Source organism: Salvelinus fontinalis, chromosome 14, assembly GCF_029448725.1.
Source record: "Salvelinus fontinalis isolate EN_2023a chromosome 14, ASM2944872v1, whole genome shotgun sequence".
Lineage (NCBI taxonomy): Eukaryota > Metazoa > Chordata > Actinopteri > Salmoniformes > Salmonidae > Salvelinus > Salvelinus fontinalis.
Genome location: NC_074678.1, coordinates 33,627,850 through 33,651,538, shown reverse-complemented (window position 1 = coordinate 33,651,538; position 23,689 = coordinate 33,627,850). Strand labels below are relative to the sequence as shown.

Sequence of the window (23,689 nt, the reverse complement as noted above, 5' to 3'; positions counted from 1 at the left end):
CGTTTTGCCAGCAGTGGGCGTGTTTTGGCGACAGACACATGCCTCAAGTGGCACCTGTAGTACTCTACGGACAATTCTACAGAGAGAGCAATTGTTTCCAGTCAAGAGAGGAACGCCAGATGATACTTAAGCACATAACAAAAGCTTCTCCAAATTATAGCTGGACGACTAACCAATCCTCGTGGCTTTTCTCTGACAGGGACTGTCGATTTCTTATGTTATACATTTTTTTTCTCACTTCAAGCCATAAGTCCACCCAGGTGTTGTTAAACCACTTAACCAGGAGAGCGGGGAATCACTGTCCCCGTGCGTAAACTCTTCGTCGCACTCGGCACTGATGGCGGCGACCAAGCGAGCTGGGCGACAGCGCGAACAGCTTCCACACTGCTACTACGAAGGATTCCTGGAAAAAAGGTCATTCGAAGACAAGGTATAAGGATGTTGCTTCATTATGTAGTAGTAATTCAATACACTGGGGTCAGACAGGCTTCCGGTGTCGATTAAGACACCACGAAATAATCAAATATACTTCCTGTAGCATGTTTGCACAGATCCATATGGCTGTGTGCCTACAAACTAAACTTCCAAACACTTCCTACCCAGTTACGCTTACACACAGGTGTTCCATCATGCTAGCTAGCTAATTAGCACAGGTGGCACTTGTGTGTTTTCCGTTAACAACCTGGATATATGGTCCTGTGGGAACACTAACCCTATAAGTGAGTAGTAATTTAACATTTAGGGGTGGGTATAACCTTTGGAACGTTTCAACAGGAATCTGTTCCAAAAACGGCATCAATTCACCTAGAAAAGTAGCTACCGAATAGGCATCAAATCACCACGTAACTTTTTCTTAAATGTTTGTCCGTAGGGAACGAGGACAGACATGTTTCGGAATAAACGTGGTGAGTGAAAAACATAACGAAATAGCCCACTCCCTACCGACAATGGACCTGATCGGACAGCTCAGAGCTTCTGCTCTTTTCAGTCCATAAAAACAAATGGATTGGTGGAAGAGGCAGGGCAGGCCAGGAGCAAGGAAGGAGGGAGGGTGTGGTCAAGCAAGGCATCCCCCGAGGCTAAATGCCCTACGGTTTACCGGTATCATATTCTGCCGCTATATAACTTTTTGTATGCGTTCTTTGTTGTCAAGCTTGTTATTGTAATGAAGCAGGTCTCGAACACTCGACCTTCTAGCCCGTAGTCCAGCAGTCTATATCCACGCTTATAAACCCAGGGTCGTTGAATTATATACGAAGTTTTTGGAACATATTACTGTTGGAACGTTCCAGAAAGGATACCCACCCTCGTGTTAACGTTCAGAACGAGCGTCCAGGCGCTTAACAAAACAAGACTGTATAATGGACAAAGCCATCGGTCATGGGGCGGTAGGGTAGCCTAGAGCGTTGGACTAGTAACTGAAAGTTTGCAAATTCAAATCCCCGAGCTGGCAAGGTACAAATATGTCGTTCTGCCCCTGAACAGGCAGTTAACCCACCGATTAATCTGCCATTTAAATAAAATAAATGTTTTATTTATTTGTAATAATGACAATTGCAACAATACTGAATAAACATTTTTATTTTAACTTAATATAATACATCAATAAAATCATTTTAGCCTCAAATAAATAATGAAACATGTTCAATTTGGTTTAAATAATGCAAAAACAAAGTGTTGGAGAAGAAAGTAAAAGTGCAATATGTGCCATGTAAGAAAGCTAACGTTTAAGTTCCTTGCTCAGAACATGAGAACATATGAAAGCTGGTGGTTTCTTTTAACATGAGTCTTCAATATTCCCAGGTAAGAAGTTTTAGGTTTTAGTTATTATAGGACTATATCTCTCTATACCACTTGTATTTCATATACCTTTGACTATTGGATGTTCTTATAGGCACTTTAGTATTGCCAGTGTAACAGTATAGCTTCCGTCCCTCTCCTCGCCCCTACCTGGGCTCGAACCAGGAACACATCAATAACAGCCACCCTCGAAGCATCGTTACCCATCGCTCCACAAAAGCCGTGGCCCTTACAGAGCAAGGGGAACAACTACTTCAAGGTCTCAGAGCGAGTTACGTCACCGATTGAAATGCTAGTAGCGCGCACCCTGCTAACTAGCTAGCCATTTCACATCAGTTACACCAGCCTAATCTCGGGAGTTGATAGGCTTGAAGTCATAAACAGCTCAATGCTTGAAGCACAGGGGAGAGCTGCTGTTTGAATGAATGCTTAAGAGCCAGTCTGCTGTCAGACTGCTCTATCAAATATCAAATCATAGACGTAATTATAACATAATAATAACACAGAAATACGAGCCTTATGTCATTAATATGGTCAAATCCGGAAACTATCATTTCGAAAACAAAACGTTTATTCTTTCAGTGATACGGAACCATTTTGTATTTTATCTAACGGGTGGCATCCATAAGTCTAAATATTCCGGTTGCATTGCACAACCTTCAATGTTATGTCATAACTACGTAAAATTCTGGCAAATTAGTTCGCAACGAGCCAGGCGGCTCACGCTGTTGCATATACCCTGGCTGTGCGTGCAATTAACGCAAGAGAAGTGACACAATTTCCCTAGTTTAATATTGCCTGCTAACCTGGATTTCTTTTAACTAAATAGGCAGGTTAAAAAAAATATACCTCTGTGTATTGATTTTAAGAAAGGCATTGATGTTTATGGTTAGGTACATTCGTGCAACGATTGTGCTTTTTTCACAAATGCGCTTTTGTTAAATTATCCACCGTTTGGCGAAGTAGGTCTTCACACAGTTCGCAATGAGCCAGGGGGCCCAAACTGCTGCATATAGCCTGACTCTGTTGCACAGAACGCAAGAGACGTGACACAATTTCCCTAGTTAAAATAAATTCATGTTAGCAGGCAATATTAACTAAATATGCAGGTTTAAAAATATATACTTGTGTATTGATTTTAAGAAAGGCGTTGATGTTTATGGTTAGGTACACGTTGTTGCACCAGGGATTTTTTTCGCGAATGCGCTTGTTAAATAACCATTTGGTGAAGTAGGCTATGATTCAATGATAAATTAACAGGCACCGCATCGATTATATGCCATGCAGGACAAGCTAGATAAACTAGTAATATCATCAACCATGTGTAGTTAACTAGTGATTATGTTAAGATTGATTGTTTTTTATAAGATATGTATAATGCTAGCTAGCACCTTACCTTGGCTCCTTGCTGCACTCGCATAACAGGTAGTCAGCTGCCATGCAGTCTCCTCGTGGAGTGCAATGTAATTGGCCGTAATCGGTGTCCAAAAATGCAGATTACCGATTGTTATGAAAACTTGAAATCGGTCCTAATTAATCGGCCATTCCGATTAATCGGTCGACCTTTATTTGAGTCATCCGCATACATAGACACACTGGCTTTACTCAAAGCCAGTGGCATGTTGTTAGTAAAGATTGAAAAAAGTAAGGTGCCTAGACAGCTGCCCTGGGGGATTCCTGATTCTACCTGGATTATGTTTGAGGCTTCCATTAAAGAACATCCCTATCTGTTAGACAGGTAACTTTTTATCCACAATATAGCAAGGGGTGTAAAGCCAAAACACATACATTTTTCCAGCTGCAGACTGATTGATAATGTCAAAAGCTGCACTGAAGTCTAACAAAACAGCATCAATTTCTCTCAGCCAATCATCAGTAATTTATTTAAGTGCTGTGCTTGTTGAATGTCATTCCCTATAAGCGCGCTGAAAGTTTGTCACTTTGTTTACTGTAAAATAGTCTTGTATCTGGTCAAACACATACTCGCTGGATGCGGAGGGTGAGGAGTGTATTGCCCGCTAGGGCTGGGCGGTATACCATATTTTACAATGTAGCGGTAATGTCCATTTGCATAGTTTACTTCACTACTTGAGTCATTCCTCTCCGCTCTCTCTCTTTGTCTATGCCGCTTTCCACACAGACCTAGTCCCACCCCCTGTCACTCAAGGAACGCATTTGTTGTTGCTTGACCACAAGACCCTTTTGTTTAGTCTGCATGTTCAATGCAGCATATGCAACAATGTTGATGACAACGATGTTGTTTCCACTTTGATCTAATAGAAGTCCACAAGCGTTCTATAACTTCAATATTAGTTTGTGTTTCTTACATCTGCAAACAGCTAGTTTGTATTTTCTTAGCAAGTTAAGCTAAATCATGTTAGCTACTAATGCTAACTAGCTAATAAAAGTACTGAGTCAGAGCAAACGTAGCTAGCTATTACAGCCTAATACCAGTGCTGGTGGAGGCCTACATCAGCATGTTGTTTATGCAACAGTATCTTCTAAAACAAAGAGGACTAGGTGAAGGGTGAATATCTTAGCTATTGAATAAAGATTTAATGTAGCCAAAGTTTGTAGGGCCCTCTGGGAAACGTGGAACATCACTTTGGTTCCTACCCTGTCACAATAACTCATTCATGGCATTTTCGTTCGTTGTCATGTCAAACAACACTGTATTCAAAGTGCCCACTATTCATTATATTCTAGAATAAACATTCTATTTCCATGATTCCAAAAGTTCACCCAAGTGTTTTGATCTAAATCGCAATTGTAACATTTGTTAAAAATAAGGTCTTGTTTTTTTGTCCATATTGTGGCAATGTAGAAATTATCTCAAATGAGTGCAGGAAATGCAGAAATTGATGGAAATGCAGGAAATTATTTTAGGTTGAAGTTGAATTGAACAGTATAAAGAATGGAGAAAGACCCATTTGAATTAATTTAGAATATGTGTCGCCACCCTAGGGTCACGCACTATTCATAAAGAAAATGTAGAACTTTTATTAATCAAAAACATAAAATGTTGTCAAAAATTTGAAAAATACCATAAGATTATATTTTTCCGTATCGCCCAGCCCTATTGCCTGCTAGGCTACTTACGTTGGGATGCCAAAGACCAGACAACATATACTTTGTCGAACCTTGGGGCTATTGTTGTTGACTGGGGAAGAAGGGCTGATCCAGATGAGTGATTTACATCTCACTAATGTGTGGAATGAGCCTGGGCCACTACTTGAGCAAGCTGGAAACTCCCTGGAGTTTCCTGTAATATTTCCTATCGTCATGGTACACAAAGCTTACATGTTGAGATGTTGGGCAATTCCATGGTTACGAAATTGCACTGATACTTAGATTTTTCACTTAAAATGTATGCCAAAAAAAAAACATTGTTTTAAAAGTTTAACAAACCATAGAACTCTATGCTAGTGATGGGAGGGAGGGGGAATAAATAGTAGATATCAAAATATTATTTTTTAAATATTGTATCGTTTTGACTAGCAATATTATTTTAGCGGTAGTTGCCTTTACTTGCACCAAAACGCCAGTATTTTTGCTTCATAGCTTGTTCTCATCTTTTAGAAAGCCAATTTTGTTTTCAGGACTTTTATTTCCATGACTGATCAAAACTTGTTTTCTCATGTCCCACTGCAGCAGATATATTGTGAGCAACATGTTTAGAACATCGAATTGCAGTAAAATCACTATCAAATCACAATACATATATAATCATGAGAATTGCAATACATATCATATTGGCACCTAAGTAATGTGATATTGTATTGTGAGGTCCCTGGCAATTCCCAGCCCTACTCTGCACAAGGACTACTTTTAACAATTAAAACACAACAATATCCCTCTGAGCCAAATGGCTGACAATTTGTTTTATGGGACAATTAAAGTTGGGTTGTCTTGTGCGATCAACGTTTGTTGTCTTGATTCCCCTGAAGTCTTTGCACCAACAATTTAATCCCCTTAACATTTTTAAGCCATATTCACCAAAGTTGAGACATTGTCTAACTGTTTGAGATAGTTACCCAGGAATATTCCTGGGTAACTAACACAGAGAATGTCTGCATGCCGGCTCTAGTATGTGTGCTATGGGTGGAGCACACATTATAAATGGTTTCTGGTAAATTGGGTGGTTCTTTGGACTTTGTTTTCTCTGAAGGAGCCACGGGATGTCAGAGACAGAACTGGTTAGACTACTTATTGCCACAAGGCATTGAGTTTGGAGCAGGCTGGTGTAACAGATTAGATGATTGACAGGTCTTTATTATTATTTGCTGTATTGTCCGATTTAGAGCAATGGGCCGGGCTTCAGACATGACTGGACAGTGTTGGGGCTCTAATACTGGCATCCTGTGATGATATGTGGTTGTTTTCCTAATTTGTCATTCAGCCTGTTTTGTTCTGTTATCTACTACCAGAGTCGTTCCATTTCATTTCAGCAAGCGAGGTTACCCACTATCTCAGATTGTTATGAAATTGTTTCTGTAGTTAGAAACAGGTAAGATTGTTTCAGGAATGCCATTATTTTGTTGACATTTTCTCTGAGAAATGTAGCTAATTGATTGCACCCAAATTGACCCTTTTTAATTAATAAGATTCAGATAATATTAAATATAGTACCCAAGTTCTGAAATGGACCAAACATCTTCCTACCAATGAGAAATTCATGAGGAATCCCCCAAAATGGTCAAAAGCCGCCTTCATAATTCAAGCCAGTCCTGTCACAAAGTTAGGCTTGATGGGAACTAGACACGGTCAGTCAGTTCAACAGGATTTACATGAATTACACTGGGAGAACGATTTTCAACAATAATGTTATGCGCCACTTTGTGTAGACTGGTGACTCAAATGACACAACTCATTACACATAACTATACTGACATAAACTGGAATTCATTATCTATAGTTCATCTCATGCAGTATTCTTGTAAATCTTTATGGTGTTATACAGCCTGTCATAGCCATTGTCTGTCTTCCGCCATCTCTCTCTGTCTTTCTAGGCATCTCGGAGACTATGGACATGCTTGTGTGGAAACATTCTTTTCTTCTACAACAACACCAATGACAATTATGTGAGTTAACTGGAATGGGCAAGAGAAGGGGCCTACGATGGGACAAGTGGGACATCAGATAGAGGAAAGCTCAGTGGTCGATGTATTGGGATGGTAGGCCACTCATTTGTCACTGCATACTCATCTGTGTGTGTTTTCAACAGTATGTGGAGAAACTAGAGCTCCGTGGCCTCATCTCCTTGATGGATGACTGCAGTCGGGACAGAAACCTGGAGGCAGCCAGACTCATCCTGCGCATGGAGGATGGGGAGATCAAAATCACTGTAAGGACATGGATGACTATTTTTGTTTTGCGTTACGATTGTTTTATTAATGGTTTAATGGGTTCTCTCCTTCACTGTACAGGCCCCAAGTCTAGAGGCTCGAGAACTATGGAAAGGTTTCATCTACTCTGTAGTTGAGGTTAGTGAAACATGATACAGCTAATTCACTATCATACCACATATGGCTCAGTAGGCTAGTTTTCCTGGTAATACCTGGTAAGTAAACTGAGAATAATTTATTTTATCTCAGGTTCAAGCCCAGTTTATCAAGCCCTGCTTATCTCCAGTCTTGGCAGGGATTATAATAAAATGTATCAAGTCAGTTATTATAAATTCTTGTTGTTTTATGCCCCATTTTCTCCCCAATTTTGTGATATCCAATTGCGATCCAATCACGATCTTGTCTCATCGCTGCAACTCCCCCAACGTGCTCGGGAGAGGTGAAGGTCGAGTTATGCGTCCTAAGCCGCACTTCTTAACACGCTCACTTAACCAGGAAGCCGGATGAAACAACCCCAGGCTGTAATGACGCTCCAACACAGCGATACAGTGCCTTAGAGCGCTGCGTCACTCGGGAGGCCCCAAATCACACTTTTATGATTGCGCATTTTAATTAAGCCTGATCTTTCTCTTTCCTACCCTATTTTTTTCACTTTCGTCTTGGCTTGCTTCCCATCTCTCAAGCTGTCTGTCTCACTGGCATGCGCAGACAGTATAATATCATGCCATATATTTATTGGTGTTATATAATTATCTGTCTGTGGGGAATTTGATGAAACTGCAATGGTAACAATGGCATAATGGCACACAGCTTAGTCAATATTGCCCCAAACATTTCCAGTGTTTCATGGCCTTTGGTCTAAATGATGGTAAATACTCCTTGTCTCTCCCTCCAGCATTCAGTGCCAAGCTCACTCAACCTGCTGCCAGGCCAGATCCACATGATGAGAGAGACGGTAGAGGCCGAGAGGGAGAGACTGAAGACCCTGTCCCCTACCCCTGCTGCAGCATCCAGCTCCAAACTTTACCTCAGCCTCGTAGGGGACATGCCTGCGTGAGTGCCCTATATGTACATTAGAAATCTATGGGACAAAAGTGCTGGTAGCCGGAGGTTTACGCTGGGCTGTTTACTGGTGTCTGGCTAGCTCTGTTTGCCCAATTTTCTTCTACTGTTCAGATGTGTTATGTGGATGTTCTATGTGCAGGTGTTTTCAGCCCGTGTCTCGTACTGAGGCAGAGATGACTTTGGAGAGACACTCTGACTGTGGGAACCTGCTGATTCGGCCTAGCAGGGATGGCGCCTCGTTGGCTGTCACCACTCGACAGGACCTCAATGGGTACGCTCCCCCATTCCCCTCAATTCCTGACAGTGTTGTCTCCAGTTCAATCAAAGAAAATACACGTCACATGATAGTTTGATTAATAGTCCATGAAAGCAACACATGCTGAATCAAGTGAAGGAAAGCCTGTACTTATTTGTTCATGTGACAGATTTCTTCTAATTAATTAATGTGCCACTCATTGATACTCTCTCTTCTGGCAGGTCTGTGTTCAGACACTATCGCGTGACCAGGAAACATGACGGAGGATACGTCATCGATGTAGATACTCCAGTGAGTGTTTCAAAGGGATTCCTGAATCATTATTCCTGCTTCCTTGTTGCTGAACACCTGCTTGTCCACTGCCACACACAACACTTTAAACACAATACTTTAAAGAGGTTTTATTTGTATAATAGAACATAAAATAATCAATTTAAAGTTATTTTCTTTATGGCAGTTAACTTACACTTTTTCTCATTCTAAAGTTATGAATGGGAATTCTCATTATGACCCTAGAGAGGCATTGAACCTCAGGTTAACCCAATGTGAGGGAGTGTTAAGGAAGATATTGATGAAATATTCTGCTGGTAGTCACAGGACAAACAATAAGATTGTCTTTGCCTGCCCCTGTTTTCTCCTGAAAAACAGACAAATCAATCACTGTGATAATACATCTTACATTTATTGGTGCTTTTTGATGTTATGACCTGCATAATAGCTTCGTTCTGCTTTAGCCAATCTCTGAGCACTTTTCTCTGATTGCTGGCACAGAGTGCGTGGTAAATGTTTCTCTAAATGGGCCATATTGACTGTTTTCAGCTGTTTCACTGTATTTCCAGTATGAGGTGGTGTGTGCAAAATGTTAATGATGGTTCTGCCTGTAGATCTTCTGTGCCACACTGCATGATGTCATAAACTGTCTGGTCGACAAGACTAATGGAACTCTGACACCCTTCATTATGGAAGGACCGTACGAAGAGAGCATCAGTAAGACTGAGCACACAGCACTTACTACTGCGCTCTTTCATTCGCTCTTACATTCTCTTTTACATTCTTCCTCATTCTCCCTGTTTTCCCCTCTGTTTCTGTTCATTGTCCATCTTGAGTTAAGTATAGCTCTGGCTTATCAGTCATGGTCATAACATTCATGCCCTCTGTCTCCCCAGCGTTTGTTCAGGCAAATGAGGAGAATGGAGAGAGTCTGCAGTGTGTGCCCAGTACTCCCATGCACCCTGTGTCAGTCCCTGCTCTACCTCCCAAACCAGGTATACATACCTCCCTTACTGGGACCTCCTTGACCCTGTTAACAAACACACCCACACCTTTACAATGTCACCAAATGCACTTGACCACTTATAGCTCTCATTCATATTAGGAATTAGAGGTAGTTGCCACTAACAACATTTTTTACAAGTAGACAAGACAGATAGAGTCTAACATGACGCAAATGGACTATCTGACGTAAGACAATGGGAAAGGATCTGATCCCAGATCTACTTGTCAACTTCTATCTCAAGCTTCAAATAATTAATGTTTTGCCTTAGTAATGAACAGATTCAATGAGTTATGCTAAAGAAGAGAGAAAGGGAATATTGTGTTTTAATCCCAGGTCCAAGAGGGCGTGTACCAACTCCAGAACCTGAGTCCGATACAGGAGTGAGCCTTGACCTCAATGATACCCGTGAGTACTATCCTCTGTCCCGCTCCCCTCTTGTCTTCAAACACACTTCAAGTATGATTTAATTTCTCACTCTCGGTTGCTATTCTTGTCTGTGTGCTTTTACAGAGAAAGAAAAGAAAGACACTACTTTGCAGCCTGCTCACCCCTCTCAGACTCCTCCCACACGCTTTCGTCTGCCAAGTGAGTCCCACTGTCTTAACTACTGGTACCGTACTACTCTAACAACTTCAGACCAAGGTTATTGTAGTAAACAAAAAATAAAATTGGAGAAAATACTTTTTAGTAAACTGCAGTGGTGGAAATATTACCCAATTGTCATACTTGAGTAAAAGTAAAGATGCCTTAATAGAAAAAGTGAAAGTCACCCAGCAAAATACTACTTGAGTAAAAGTGTTTTTTTTTAAAGTGCTTTAAATATACTTAAGTATCAAAGTAAATGTAAATGCTAAAATATACTTAAGTTTCAAAAGTAAAAGTATAAATCATTTCAAATTCCTTCAATTAAAGACGGCACCATTTTTCTTTTTTATATAAGGATAGCCAGGGACACTCCACCACTTTACAAACAAAGCATGTGTTCAGTGAGTCTGCCAGATCAGAGGCAGTAGGGATGACCAGGGGATGTTCTCTTGATAAGTGTGTAAATTAGACCATTTTCCTGTCCTGCTAAGCGTTCAAAATGTAATGTGTACTTTTGGGTGTCAGTATGGAGTGAAAAGCACATCATTTTCTTTTGGAATAAAGTAAAACACAAAGTGCAGAACCAAAGTAACTACTTAAGTAAAAAATACTTTGAAGTACTACATAAGTACTTTACACCACTGGTAAACTGAAATAAAAATTGTAAAAAATGTTAACTATACTGAAACTTCTCTTTGACTATAAAATAAAAAGCATCAAATTGCTCAGCTATTTTTTTTTTGCATTTTTTGGCAAATCAAATAAGGTTTTCAAGCTTTTTTGTATTTTGGTTTTTGAGCTTCTGATTCTGGCAGGTAAATGCTGCCAGTAGATGGCAATGTTTCAAATAGGCCTAGCTTGTGTATCACTCGATAGCTATCACCAGAGAGGATAAGGCGAAGCAAGAGGATTATATCTGCCCAAAATTTTTCCCTGCTAGATGAGCAGACATGTTTGCATGGAGGTGTATGAGTAGGTGTATGAGTGTTAAATAGAGTAATGTTTAGGTTGTTTTTCCTCAAAGGACAAAACAACTTATTTGTGCCTGTTCACATGTGTATCTGCCCTCTCATTGGCTAGAATGGTCCCACCTGATCTGGTCTCCATCTTTGAGGACATGTATTTTCATTGTTAGAGCTGTTACTTGAGCTATTATATTGACAAGATGTTCATCTTTGCTATCACTATCTAACAGGAAAGAAATGCGAAGCAGAGACTGTAAAGAAAGCAATACATCTTTTTTTTCTTCTTTTCTCTCTGATCAGGGCCACTCTGGTCTGCTTATTGCCCCCACCCCACTGAGGGTGTTCCCCAGAGCTAAACATCTTGCTAGCTATTTATTTCTGGTTGGGGCAGTGAGCAGACTAGTGTGGCCACGCCCCGACCAGAAACATTTGCCAGTGAGATGTTTCGCAATAAGCAGAGAATGGTTGCGTCCCCCTGCTCAGATGGTGCATGCATCAACAAACTATAGGCCAAGGCTCTCCATCCTTGTTCCTGGAGAGCTACCTTCCTGTAGGTTGTCACTTCAACACCAGTTGTAACTAACCCGATTCGTCTTAATCAACCAGCTAATTATTAGATTCGGCTGCGCTTGGGGCAGAAATCTATAGGACAGTAGCTCTCCAGGAACAGGGTTGGAGAGCCCTGCTATAAGCCTACAACACATATATGGTCCTAGCCTCCCATCCATAGGCTACTTTCTGTCTCTAACACTGAAACTAAATATAGAAATGTTTTTATCAAACTGAAACGAAATAAAAATGACTAAATCTGAACTAACTGAATATATTGGACTCGCTAAATGTACAGTAGCCCTTATCTAGCTAAACACTCATTCATATAACTCTGTGAGAAGCAGGGTGCCTTTTTTGGAAGTTTACTTGAATCAGTGTGAAACTGCAACAAACACAAAAGTACATGTTTTCAGTTACAGTGGTATAGAGCACAGAATTTCTTCCACAATAACTGCACTAAATGTACGAAATAAGGAATACGAGTACTCAATCTAGAGCCGAATATAAAATTGCTAGAATGCAACTGTATGCTTGATATTGCTCAGCTAGGTGTCCCCAGGGAGAAATAGTGTTGAAGCTGTTAGCTACTTTGCATTAGCTAACTGAATTTTCATGTTTCTGTAATTATGTGAAACATTTGTCATGTGTTAATAAACAAATGTACTTACAGACATTGTCATACAAAGCTTATAAAGGATGTTTAAGGATTGTAACTACTGTCACATCTTACACATTGCTTCACTTCTGAAACTGCTTTCTGTCACATGACACAAACAGGTAAATTCTACTCTGCTGCACTTAAACTGCCTCTAGTAGGGGCTAAACAACTAACAGGTCCAGAACACTGAATTTTTAAATAAACTAATAGAAATGAAGACAAATATAAAATCACAACTATAATAACCTTGCCTCAGCCATTAACTGAAATATATTTAATGAACTATGTACTTGAAACAAACATCTAGAGGAGCAAGGTTTTGAAACATTTTGTTTTAGTGATGCCCCGTCAGACGCCCCTTCAAACATCTCTGCCAAGTGAAGTGCTGCTCAGCTCTGTTGAGCAGCCTATTTGCTTGCCCTCTGCTGTCTTGCAAAGACATTTTTTTTAAAACATTGTTTTCATGGTCTTAGTAGATACAGGGCATTTGGAAAGTATTCAGACCGCTTGACTTTTTCCACATTTTGATACGTTAAAGGCTTATTCGAAAATGGTTTAAATATATATTTTTCTCCCCTCATCAATCTACACACAATACCCCATAATACCAAAGTGAAATCAGTTTTTTTTTATGTTTGCAAATGTATTGAAAATGAAAAACAGATCTTATTTACAGAAGTATTCAGACCCTTTGCGATGACACTCGAAATTGAGCTCCGGTGCATCCTGTTTCTATTGATCATCCTTGATGTTTCTACAACTTGATTGGAGTACACCTGTGGTCAAGTCAATTGATTAGACATCACTTGGAAAGGCATACACCGGTCTATATACGGTCCCATAGTTGACAATGCATGTCAGAGCGATAACCAAGCCATGAGGTGAAATAAATTGTCTGTAGAGCTCCAAGACAGGATTGTGTCGAGGCACAGATCTGGGCAAGGGTACCAAAACATTTCTGCAGCATTGAAGGTCCCCAAGACCACAGTGGAAGAAGTTTGGAACCACCAAGACTCTTCCTAGAGCTGGCCACCCAGCCAAACTGAGCAATCGGGGGAGAAGGGCCTTGGTCAGGGAGGTGAACAAGAACCCTATGGTCACTCTGACAGAGTTCCTCTGTGGAGAGGGGAGAACCTTCCAGAAGGACAACAATCTATGTTGCACTCCAGCAATCAGGCCTTTATGGTAGTGGCCAGACAGAAGCCCTCCTCAGTAATTAGGCACATGACCGCCCGCTTGGAGTTTGCCATAAGGCACCCAAAGACTCTCAGACCATGAGGAACAAGATTCTCTGGCCTGATGAAACCAAGATTCAACTATTTGGGCTGAATGCCAAGCGTCACGTCTGGAGGAAACCTGGCACCATCCCTACGGTGAAGTGTGGTTGCAGCATCATGCTGTGGAGATGTTTTTCAGCTGCAGGGACTGGGAGACTAATCAGGATCAAGGGAAAGATGAATGGAGCAAAGTACAGAGACCCTTGATGAAAACCTGCTCAGGGCCAAGGTTCAACTTCCAACAGGACAACAACCCTAAGCACACAGCCAAGACAACGCAGGAGTGGCATCGGGACACATCTCTGAATGTCCTTGAGTGGCCCAGCCAGAGCGCGGACTTGAACCCAATCGAACATCTCTAGAGGGACCTGAAAAATAGCTGTACAGCGACGCTCCCCATCCAACCTGACAGAGCTTGAGAGGATCTGCAGATAAGAATGGGAGGAACTCTCCAAATACAGGTGTGCCACGCTTGTAAGCGTCATACTCAAGGCTGTAATCGCTGCCAAAGGTGCTTCAACAATGTACAGAGTAAAGGGTCTGAATACTTATGTAAATGTTATTTATTTTGTATAAATTTGCAAAAATGTCAATTGATGAGGGGAGAAACTATTTAACATGTCATCATGTCATCCATTTTAGAATATGGCTGTAACGTAACAAAATGTGTAAAAAGTCAAGGGGTCTAAATACTTTCCGAATGCATTGTATCATTTTATAAGGCAGTCGACATGCAAATATTTTTTTTTAAATACCTATCATGGCACCCTGAGGTGTTTTTGTCTTGTGTGTTTATTTTTTAGGCTATCCACTGAATCTTCCCTTTGGGAATCAGTCAATGAAATTGTTCTCCCTTGTGTTGTAGGACCTGAGAGGAAGGCCCTGATGCCACCACTGGTGCCCTCTGTTCGTACACCTCATACCTCCCACTCGACCTCCACAGATACCCCTGACACCAGGTTGAGAAGCATCACTGTGACTTCTCTCCCACCACACGCTGTGGCTCAGAGTATGTCAACCATTTTGATTTCCTTTTTTACTATCTCGTCATTTAGAAGAGTTCCATCCATCTGGAATATGATTGAGAGGTAATCGCTCAGGGAACTTGTTGCGTATGTATTGTTGAAATATAAATTAAACCAAAAACATTCCAAAGTTAAATGCTGGTTTCTTGACTCTTGTTCCTTTCAGCCATATCTGAGGAGCTCAAGTTGAAGTTGGAGAAGAGGCGGGCGCAATAACAGTAACCTCTCCTGGCAGCTTAGTCAACCAGCAAGTGGAAAAACCTGCTACAGCAATGGCTTCACAACAAAATGGGGACACTCAACATTCTACTACTACTGCCCAAACATGTCACTTTCTCTGGTAGACAGAGAGACATGGACCGTATTTCCCTCTGTCAGACTCAGGCTCTGGGCTACTCTGGCCGCCTCCTCCCCTGGGCCGGGTGCCTGGGTCTCCCTGTTCCTTCTCAGCTGGGCTGTGTATGCTCAGACTCTGAGATGAATGACTTATCGATTGCTCCTTCCAGTATCGCTTCATCCAAACCAGACACTAGCAAATTTAACAGACTGTAAATCGGCATTTAATTGTCACATTCGCACCACGGTTGTTTTGTATATTTGCACATTTATTGAAAAAGTCTAACTACGTAATTTTTAAAGATATTTTTTTATGTAATCCAATAGGCCTACAGTATCAATTCTAAACCTGTCAGTGTTTTTGTTTCTTTGTCGTTTTTTGACATGCTACGGTATTCTATATTTATAATGATATCGCTATACATTTGTCTCTCAATTCTACAACAGACTTTTGTCAAAGGCAATGAAGCCAATGTCTCCTGAATGAAATAAAAGGAGTCACCGGTATTATATCCTGTGTTTATTCTTGTGAGAACAGAGTTGATCTGATATCTTTGAAAATGTAGTAGTCTTGAATCCTGAAATTTACTTCTGGTCCTCAATGTACCGACTGAGAGAAACACAGGGCTGTCTTACTGCTTTATTAACTGTGTGTGACAGACATACATACATACTGTAGTGTAAAAATTAAAGGAACATATTTACATGTCAAATGTTTTAACCTGTGAAGTAAAACATATTCTCCAGTGGAAGCTTTAACGCATTGCAGGTTATATTCATATGATGCGTACCATCAACATGACAAAAATGTAGACAATATTTAAAATAATAGCACCCCAGCACTGAGTTTTGACATCAGGTGACATGAATAAGGACTGGTGGTAACATCGGTAAACACTTGCAGCAACAACATCTCAGAATGTCTCTCTTCCAGGTAGTCCTCACCCAGCTCATAAAATGGTTTCTCTCCTCACTTCAGGTGGTGATTAAACGGTGACATGTCAGGGCGACACATGTTAGAATACAATATTCAGACCCTCTGACCCATACCAACCCTTCCCCAAAATCCAATCAGCAGTACTGTATTTCTCTGTGTCTCCACTGGTCCACACAGCTGCTGGTGATTTAAGAATTCAATACATTCTTAGATAGCAATAAACTTGTGTGACTATAAGCAGGTCGTTTTGCTACAAAGTTATTTGGGTTATACAGGTAAATTAGGTGCTTCTGTACTGAGAAGCAACTAGCAAAATAAGAGGCAGAGGATCCATACATTCAGTATGTATTAATGACTACTGTACTACAACCACGTTATAGGGACTGTTTTTAGTTGCATTGGGGTCTGTCTGTTGCATTGAAATATTAACATATATTGTGTCTAGCTCCTAATATATTGGTAACTGGTTTATCTTCATTTGGCCTTTGTTGAATTAGGGATATGAATTAAATTACTTTATGATTCACTCCTGATACACTGATGAGGGCACCTGTCTGGAAGACACAGGGAGTGTAGTGAGCTGATTGGGATCAGGCAGAGTAGGACCCATCACCCCAGGCAGGTGTGGTGTGTATTGGGGGGGTTTGGGTGAGCAGCGGCAGCGCTGGGACCAGTTTGAGCTCCTACCACCACACAGCCTGAATGGGGTAAAGTTCTGCTGCAGCGGTTGGTTCTGGCTGGGTCTAGGTGAGGCTGGTGTTGGAGCTGCTGGTACCACTGTTCTTCCTCTGGCTGCTCTGCACCGCACTGGGCACCTGCAGCCCCGTCTGCACTGAGAAACTCCCATTCCACACCTGTAGGTGGAGATAAAGCACATGCTTAACTCACAGGCAGGATTTATCTAAGTTACCAGTAGTGGTTTCATAACTTTTTTGCTCTGTGAGCCACCCAAAAATCTAAGTTCCTCACCGAGAAGGCTGGTATGACAGGCTGTGTGAACTTGGTTCTAAAAGTGTGCATCAGTGTCTTGGTTCTGGCATTGTAGAAAGACAGTGCACCTGGATGGAGAGAAAGGTAATGTCACGAATGTCCCAGTACTCTAACGCAGCTTGAAATTTGATACAGCAGCATAGCTAAGGAACACAGAGTGGAAAGGGGGATACCTAGTCAGTTGTACAACTGAATGCATTCAACTGAAATGTGTCTTCCAGACTAGATACAGACTGCAGCCACTCACTAGTGTTCATTTGATTACATTACCCAACCCATTCCTGGTCCAATCTTTAATTCAGACCATTTTAATGAAGTAGAGATAACAACGTGCTGTATGTCAGTCTGAGTTAAGTGATGCTAACTGAATGGAGGAAACCTACTACAATGGGAACAGGAGATCCATCTCACCCTCCTCGTAGTTGCAGTAGACCCCTATGCGGTCCGGGATGGGACAGTCCAGGGTGCGGGCCTTGTTGTTGTGCTTGGCTGTGAGGCTCTGCTGCAGCCAGTTGTTCAGGTGGATGCACCATGATGCATTGCTCTTCCCCAGCTGGTCAAAGCGGCCCAGGTTCCTCAGGGCCAAGCCCACAGCGAACGCTTTGCTTTCCTTATCGAAACGCACCTCCCAATACTGCTGGCCTGCGTCGATAAACGTGTCTCCCAGTACAGTGTAGGATTCAGCCGTGAACCGGTCTCTGCCGACCCGAGCAGATGGCACTCGCTTAGGTGAATTCATGGCTGTCCTAGGAGAGGAGGCCACCAAAGTTGAACATCGACTTTCATTCTATAAACTGTTAAGTGTGCACAAAGGATTTGTCAGAAAGTGTTTCTGACCTGGCAGGTGAGTGCATTGGAGATTGGTTGGTTCTGTTCTTGTCCTTGCGGATGTCCTGGACAACCTTCCCCCCGCAGCTGTCCCACTCCACACTGAGGTCCTCCACCTTCAGGTTCTGATGAGCCGAGCCTGCATCCAGCTTGAACAGGAAAGCTGCAAGGAGAGATGGAGAGAGTGTTTTCTGACTCATTCTTATCTTGACATCATTAGGACATTAAGGACAATCAGCTACATACATTCTCCCTGTGGAAGACTATGTTCAGTTCACTCACCATGTGTCTCCAGTGTTACAAGCTCAGAGAACTCTCCTGCCACAGCCTTGTTACACGCCTTCACACGGAACGTCATGTAGTGTGTGTCGAAGCGAAGCCCTGAAAATACATAATAATAACAATGATAATGAATATGATGGCTACTTGATAATTACAGTTGGTAAATTAGAGTCACCGTATTATTCCTAGGCTACAGCATCCAAAGACAGGCCTTTTTTCATACTACCCTCTACCCCAAAAGTATTGGGACAGTGACACATTTGTTATTTTTTCTGGCTCTGTACTCCAGCACTTTTGATTTGGAATGATACAATGACTATGGGGTTAAATTGCAAACTGTCAGCTTTAATTTGAGGGTATTTTCATCCATATCAAGTGAACTGTTTTGAAATTACATAGTCACTCCATATTAGGGGACCAAAAGTATTGGGATGAATACACTTAAATAATGTATGGTATCAATTTTATTGTAAATATGAATAGAGTGTTTCTAAACACTTCTATATGAATATGGATGCTACCATGATCATGGATAGTCCTGAATGAAATTGTGAATAATGAAGAGTGAGAAAGTTACAGCCATACAAAAATCACCCCCACTTCCAAAAATGCTAAACTGTTATTGTAATGGTGAGAAGTTAGCATGTCTTGGGGGTATGATATTTGTGTGTATGTAACTTTGTCACTCATCATTATTCACAATTCATTCGGGACTGTCCATAATCATGGTAGCCTCCACATTAATGTAGGTAGAAGTGTTTAGAAATGCCTCCCGAGTGGCGCAGTGGTCTAAGCTGTGCCACTAGAGATTCTGGGTTCGAGTCCAGGCTCTGTCGCAGCCGGCCGCGACCGGGAGACCCATGGGGCGGTGACAATTAGCCCAGCGTCGTCCGGGTTAGGGGAGGGTTCGACAGGGATGTCCTTGTCCCATCGCACACTAGCGACTCCTGTGGCGGGCTGGGTGCAGTGCACGCTGACACGGTTGCCAGGTGCACAGTGTTTCCTCTGACACATTGGTGTGGCTGGCTTCCGGGTTAAGTGGGCATTGGGTCAAGAAGCAGTGCGGCTTGGTTGAGTTTTGTTTCGGAGGACACATGGCTCTCGACCTTCGCCTCTCCCGAGTCCATACGGGAGTTGCAGCGATGAGACAAGACTGTGACTTCCAATTGGATACCACGAAATTGGGGAGAAAAAGCGGTAAAAAAATAAAAAGAAGTGTTTAGAAACATATTATATTCCTATTTACAATAAAAGTGAGTCCAAAATAACACAAAACATTATTTACCATTCAATTCTATTGGGCACAAAATAATCTGCAAATGCATCCAACAAGTTTGTAGAATCACAATCTTGATGTAATCATTGTGTGTTAGGAATATGGGACCAAATACTGAACTTTTGACTACTTTAATATACATAAGTGAATTTGTCCCGATACTTTTGGTTCCCTATAATGGGAGGAATATGTACAAAAAGTGCTGTAATTTCTAAACAGTTCACCCGATATGGATGAAAATACCCTCAAATTAAAGCTGACATTCTGCAGTTTAACCTCATAGTAATCAAATCAGAACTGCTGGAGTACAGAACCAAAACAACAACAAAATTGTCACTGTCCCAATACTTTCGGAGCTCACTGTAGTTTAATGTCCACAACCAGGCTAAACCCTAACCCTAGCTTTATGTTCACACCCTGGCTCAAACTTAATCCTAAACATAATCCTATTTCTAACATGAATCCTAGTTTCATGTGTACATTCCGGTTCAACCCTAACCCTAGCCATAACTCTAACCGTTACTTCTCTTCTCGAGTCAACTCTTACCTGTAAGGGTGTACTCGGTCTCGCGGATGCCCTCCACTACCATCCATGGGTAGTCCTCTCGGGCGCGGGGCGGCCCCTCGTGGTTGGTGCGGCGGTGTTCCAGGTCATAGTGGTCTATCTTGCTGTCGGGCTCAGGCAGAGCCCACTGTACCGTCACCGTGTTGTCACACACCTGGCACTCTGACACCAGAATCTCTGGGGTCGCAGGCACTGGGGAAGAGAGAGATTAGGTTTATTGTCCTACTCATTTGTGACTACCAGCCACAAGTGAAAATACAAACTAATTGTACACTTACATGGCAGCAGTATTGTATTTCAAAAACCCCAATTCATATTAACTACAAAGTTCAGTTCTTAAAGACATGACATTTCACAGACTGACCTGGGAGGAACTTGATGGCCTGAAGCATCTCCCTCTCTTGGGTGAAGTCCACCATCATGTGACTCATGCTGTCAGTGGCTTTGGCTTTCAGCGACAAACGGAAGGCTGGGGCCATTGTCACACTGCTCTCCCACAAACAAAAACACAGAGAATGAGACATGCCTCATTATTCAACCCACTGAAGAAATGACGGGACAGTGAGTGTTGTACTGTAGTACTACCATAACTAATCACTACACAGAGCTAAAATACCATACTAACTACTCACAAAAACATTAATGAATCATGAACTGACATACACAAAACATACAAGCTAAACTGACACTGCCAGAGAGGGGATAGACTGGTGCATGTGCCATGAGGGACTGACACCTGTTTGAGACAGAGAGGACAGGTGAGGTGAGGGAGAAAAGGCGGAGATGAAATGCCAGAGTGGTGATGAAAGAGCGTGCTACAGAGTGATTGTATCGAATCTATATTTTGTTGGAAAGCATGTGGGTGAGCAGATGGTTAGGGAGTTAAGAAGATACTCTGAGAAATGGGCAGCAATGTACTATACCTATCCTTAATGTCTTTGGCCGCCTGGAGAGAAGCAGAGAGGGAAAGGAAAAGGAAATGAAGGAGATACAGACAAACAGAACTGAGTTGCAGCCACATCCTTACAATAAAAACAACACATCTGTGTTAATAAGTTGACACACATCACCACGAACCACATCAGATCAACATACTGTACTGCTTTACAATAAATGTAAATAAAGATAAGAAACACGTAGTAACTGTGTTAAAACAACAGTCATGCCACTAAAACCATTATGAACCATTATGGATATCCTCACGCTAAATACCAATGCCATCGTGGCATCATTGCATAAAATATGTAAATGAAAGTTAGGTTGTAGAAAATTTTGCCAACCGTTACCTGAGTGAAGTCGTCTGCTTCCGAGGAGCAGAGAGTCTGATTGGCTACCTCCAAAAGCTCCTCGGAACTCTCCAGGGCTTTGGAGCATGCACTCAGCTGACTCTGAGAGAGAGAGCATGCATGATATATCTAATCACAGTCCAGACACTGTTTCCTTTCAATATAATGAATGTCTTCTATGCTGTATTGTTTCTTTCCATCAGAGGAAAAGTTCATAAGAAAAGTTATTTGGGTTGAATAGCTTTGAATCACTTTCTTTTTCAGTTAACCTACTGGAAACTGTACAATATATCCGTTTGGCTACCCACTCACATAATCAAGCACAGAAGGATGCAGTGTAGTGATGTCATTACAAAGCTGCCCCTGCCGTGGCTTTGTCTGACTGACTGACAGTCAGAGGCTAAGAGATAAAGCAGGATTATACACAGACACAATAATCCTCTAGGAATAATAACATTGCGAACCCCAACACACACAGCCTTTCATGGCAACATTTCTTTCATAGCAACTCTGAATCGGTCTTCACAAAAAGTTCACCCAAATTGTGAGCCTGAGAATGAGTCACGCTACATTGATCATACGCTGATCTTATGATCGGATAGCCTGGAGAAGTCATCAAAATATTGTTCCAATGTTGAATGTTGATGACTGAAATCTTGAAAGCTCAAGAAAATGCAAAGCAAAAGCCTGTAAAGCCCTTATCCAGTAAAAGCCCAATAAAGCTGAACTGACCTGTAGCTCATAGGTGCGGCTGGCCCTCTCCTGTTTGATCCTGGTGACCATGCTGTCCTTTATATCGTCCAGTACTGAGTGGAGGGAGCTGAACTCTGTCTCCAGGTCCTCCTGGACACGGCTGGAATTACCCTGCAGGGGTCAATAGAGAAGGAATCAGTGCACTGATAGATACCATGTACATCCAGCCAGTCCGTCTGACTAGTATGTCACGCCATGCCAAATTCATAAAACCATGTGTCTATTGTGTTGTGCACATATCCTACTGTCAGGCTGTCATCTTAATGTTAGAACATCCAGACACGTTGTACAATACCTCCAGGTTCTCCAGGCTCTGTTTCTGACAGCAAATGAAGTTTGTAATCTCCTCATTCTTCAGGGCCAGGGTGGTGGTGATCTTACGAAGCGATTCCTTAACAACATACAAAAGCTTATTAAGCCTAAGAATATATTAGAGAGAACATTATTACATATCACATTGGACCAAGTTCTCAATACGCAGAATATAACATTTCCTTGAGATGCCTTGCTTCAAGATAACACATCAGTAGTGACTCCTAACAATACTAGCGTACATTTAAAGAAGTAAGGATGAATCATAAATGGTTAGTAGGCTACTTAGTCCCCCGAATCTCTTCCCAGTAATTTCCACTTCTGTGTAAATTGTGACAAGGGTGGCATCTTGCTACATAACCATAAGGATACGCATCCATCATTTAATAATGTGTCTCCTCTCCAGTGGTTAGGTTTAACCCATCATAATACACTAGGCACCATGGGCACCCTATCTCTGCAGCAGCCAAGCTAAATTCAATATAATACTGATTTAAGAAGATCTAGGCAAAATATGTTAAACATTTCCACAGTCCAGTCCCACGCCCGTCAGGTTTATAGAATCATACACTCCCAGCCCAAGAAGCATTTAATATGCTCCTTCCTGCGAGAGGCTATGCGCCAGGCCCCAATAATAGGGATAATGCGACACACACTACACTTATTGCAAATCGGTCAAATCTAAAAACAGACAGCTGTTAATGTGTCTTGGACTGGTATGCATTTACAAGTTAAATCAATAAAGACTATTCTGAGACCTCGTTTGTCGCAGTTTTTCTCGCGCACGAATTGGAGTCTTCTTGGCGGAAAGTGATGCTCATGTGCATCGACTGTTTGATGTACTGCAAATCTTTATGACGACGCGCCTCCGCGAAATACGCATCGTCTTTTAAATCAACTAAAATATGTAAACATACAACGTTGTATTAAAAGGACAGAATACAATCCAATGATATATAACAGCAACAAAGTCCCGGTGCTGCGCTACTCCCCTCTCTTTGTACGCCCTGCGACCGCAGCAAACACAAAACACCTGTTCGTCCACTTCTATCCTACCTTCTGATCTCCCATCTTGTCAGACCAAGAAACCGGTACCGGTGTATCAGTAATTATAAAGGCTATTCGCCGCCGTCCCCTATTTTTGGTTTATTTGCAGCACACTCTACTGGGCTGGTACTGATGCTGCCGGGCTGCATTGCATCTTTCGTCCAACGCCTAGGGCCGTAGTGTGTATTGCGCAGACGCAGTAGAGGAGAACTCTGGGTATTGTCGTTTGTATGTGAAACATTGTTTCCAGTCTGTTTCTGGGGGTGAAAGCTA

The 23,689-nt window shown here is 41.8% G+C and overlaps 2 protein-coding genes across 3 annotated transcripts; one reads left to right on the top strand and one right to left on the bottom strand.

Annotated features, from left to right (window-relative positions):
• Window positions 1-70: 70 nt before the first annotated feature.
• Window positions 71-15,650, top strand: LOC129810691 (signal-transducing adaptor protein 2-like). Its single transcript, XM_055861460.1, has 13 exons — window positions 71-430; window positions 6,810-6,881; window positions 7,025-7,144; window positions 7,227-7,283; window positions 8,041-8,198; window positions 8,350-8,481; window positions 8,688-8,757; window positions 9,351-9,453; window positions 9,633-9,731; window positions 10,076-10,147; window positions 10,253-10,327; window positions 14,645-14,788; window positions 14,971-15,650. The coding sequence occupies exons 1-13, from the start codon at window positions 338-340 to the stop codon at window positions 15,018-15,020; spliced, it is 1,245 nt and encodes a 414-aa protein (XP_055717435.1). The 5' UTR covers window positions 71-337; the 3' UTR covers window positions 15,021-15,650.
• A 116-nt stretch (window positions 15,651-15,766) lies between these two features.
• Window positions 15,767-23,602, bottom strand: LOC129810689 (fibronectin type III and SPRY domain-containing protein 1-like). 2 transcript variants are annotated; one of them, XM_055861457.1, is made up of 12 exons: window positions 23,426-23,602; window positions 22,353-22,448; window positions 22,037-22,168; window positions 21,305-21,406; window positions 20,942-20,964; window positions 20,383-20,504; window positions 20,001-20,210; window positions 18,178-18,276; window positions 17,905-18,058; window positions 17,479-17,813; window positions 17,047-17,135; window positions 15,767-16,931 (listed from the first exon to the last, which is right to left on the bottom strand). In XM_055861457.1, exons 1-12 carry the CDS (start codon window positions 23,438-23,440, stop codon window positions 16,821-16,823), a joined length of 1,488 nt encoding a protein of 495 aa, XP_055717432.1. In that variant the 5' UTR covers window positions 23,441-23,602; the 3' UTR covers window positions 15,767-16,820. The 2 variants fall into 2 exon arrangements, with proteins under 2 accessions (XP_055717432.1, XP_055717431.1); XM_055861456.1 differs by lacking the exon at window positions 23,426-23,602 and adding an exon at window positions 23,128-23,377.
• Window positions 23,603-23,689: the final 87 nt, after the last annotated feature.

Excerpts from the sequence above, each read along its gene's own strand:
- LOC129810691 (XM_055861460.1), top strand. The coding sequence starts at position 338 with ATGGCGGCGACCAAGCGAGCTGGGCGACAGCGCGAACAGCTTCCACAC. Across the intron at positions 10,148-10,252 it reads CCTTGACCTCAATGATACCC|AGAAAGAAAAGAAAGACACT; the intron begins GTGAGTACTATC and ends GTGCTTTTACAG. Across the intron at positions 10,328-14,644 it reads CACACGCTTTCGTCTGCCAA|GACCTGAGAGGAAGGCCCTG; the intron begins GTGAGTCCCACT and ends CTTGTGTTGTAG.
- LOC129810689 (XM_055861456.1), bottom strand. The coding sequence starts at position 23,196 with ATGCACATGAGCATCACTTTCCGCCAAGAAGACTCCAATTCGTGCGCG. Across the intron at positions 22,449-23,127 it reads GAAAAACTGCGACAAACGAG|GAATCGCTTCGTAAGATCAC; the intron begins GTCTCAGAATAG and ends TATGTTGTTAAG. Across the intron at positions 20,505-20,941 it reads GCCAAAGACATTAAGGATAG|TGTGACAATGGCCCCAGCCT; the intron begins GTATAGTACATT and ends GTGGGAGAGCAG.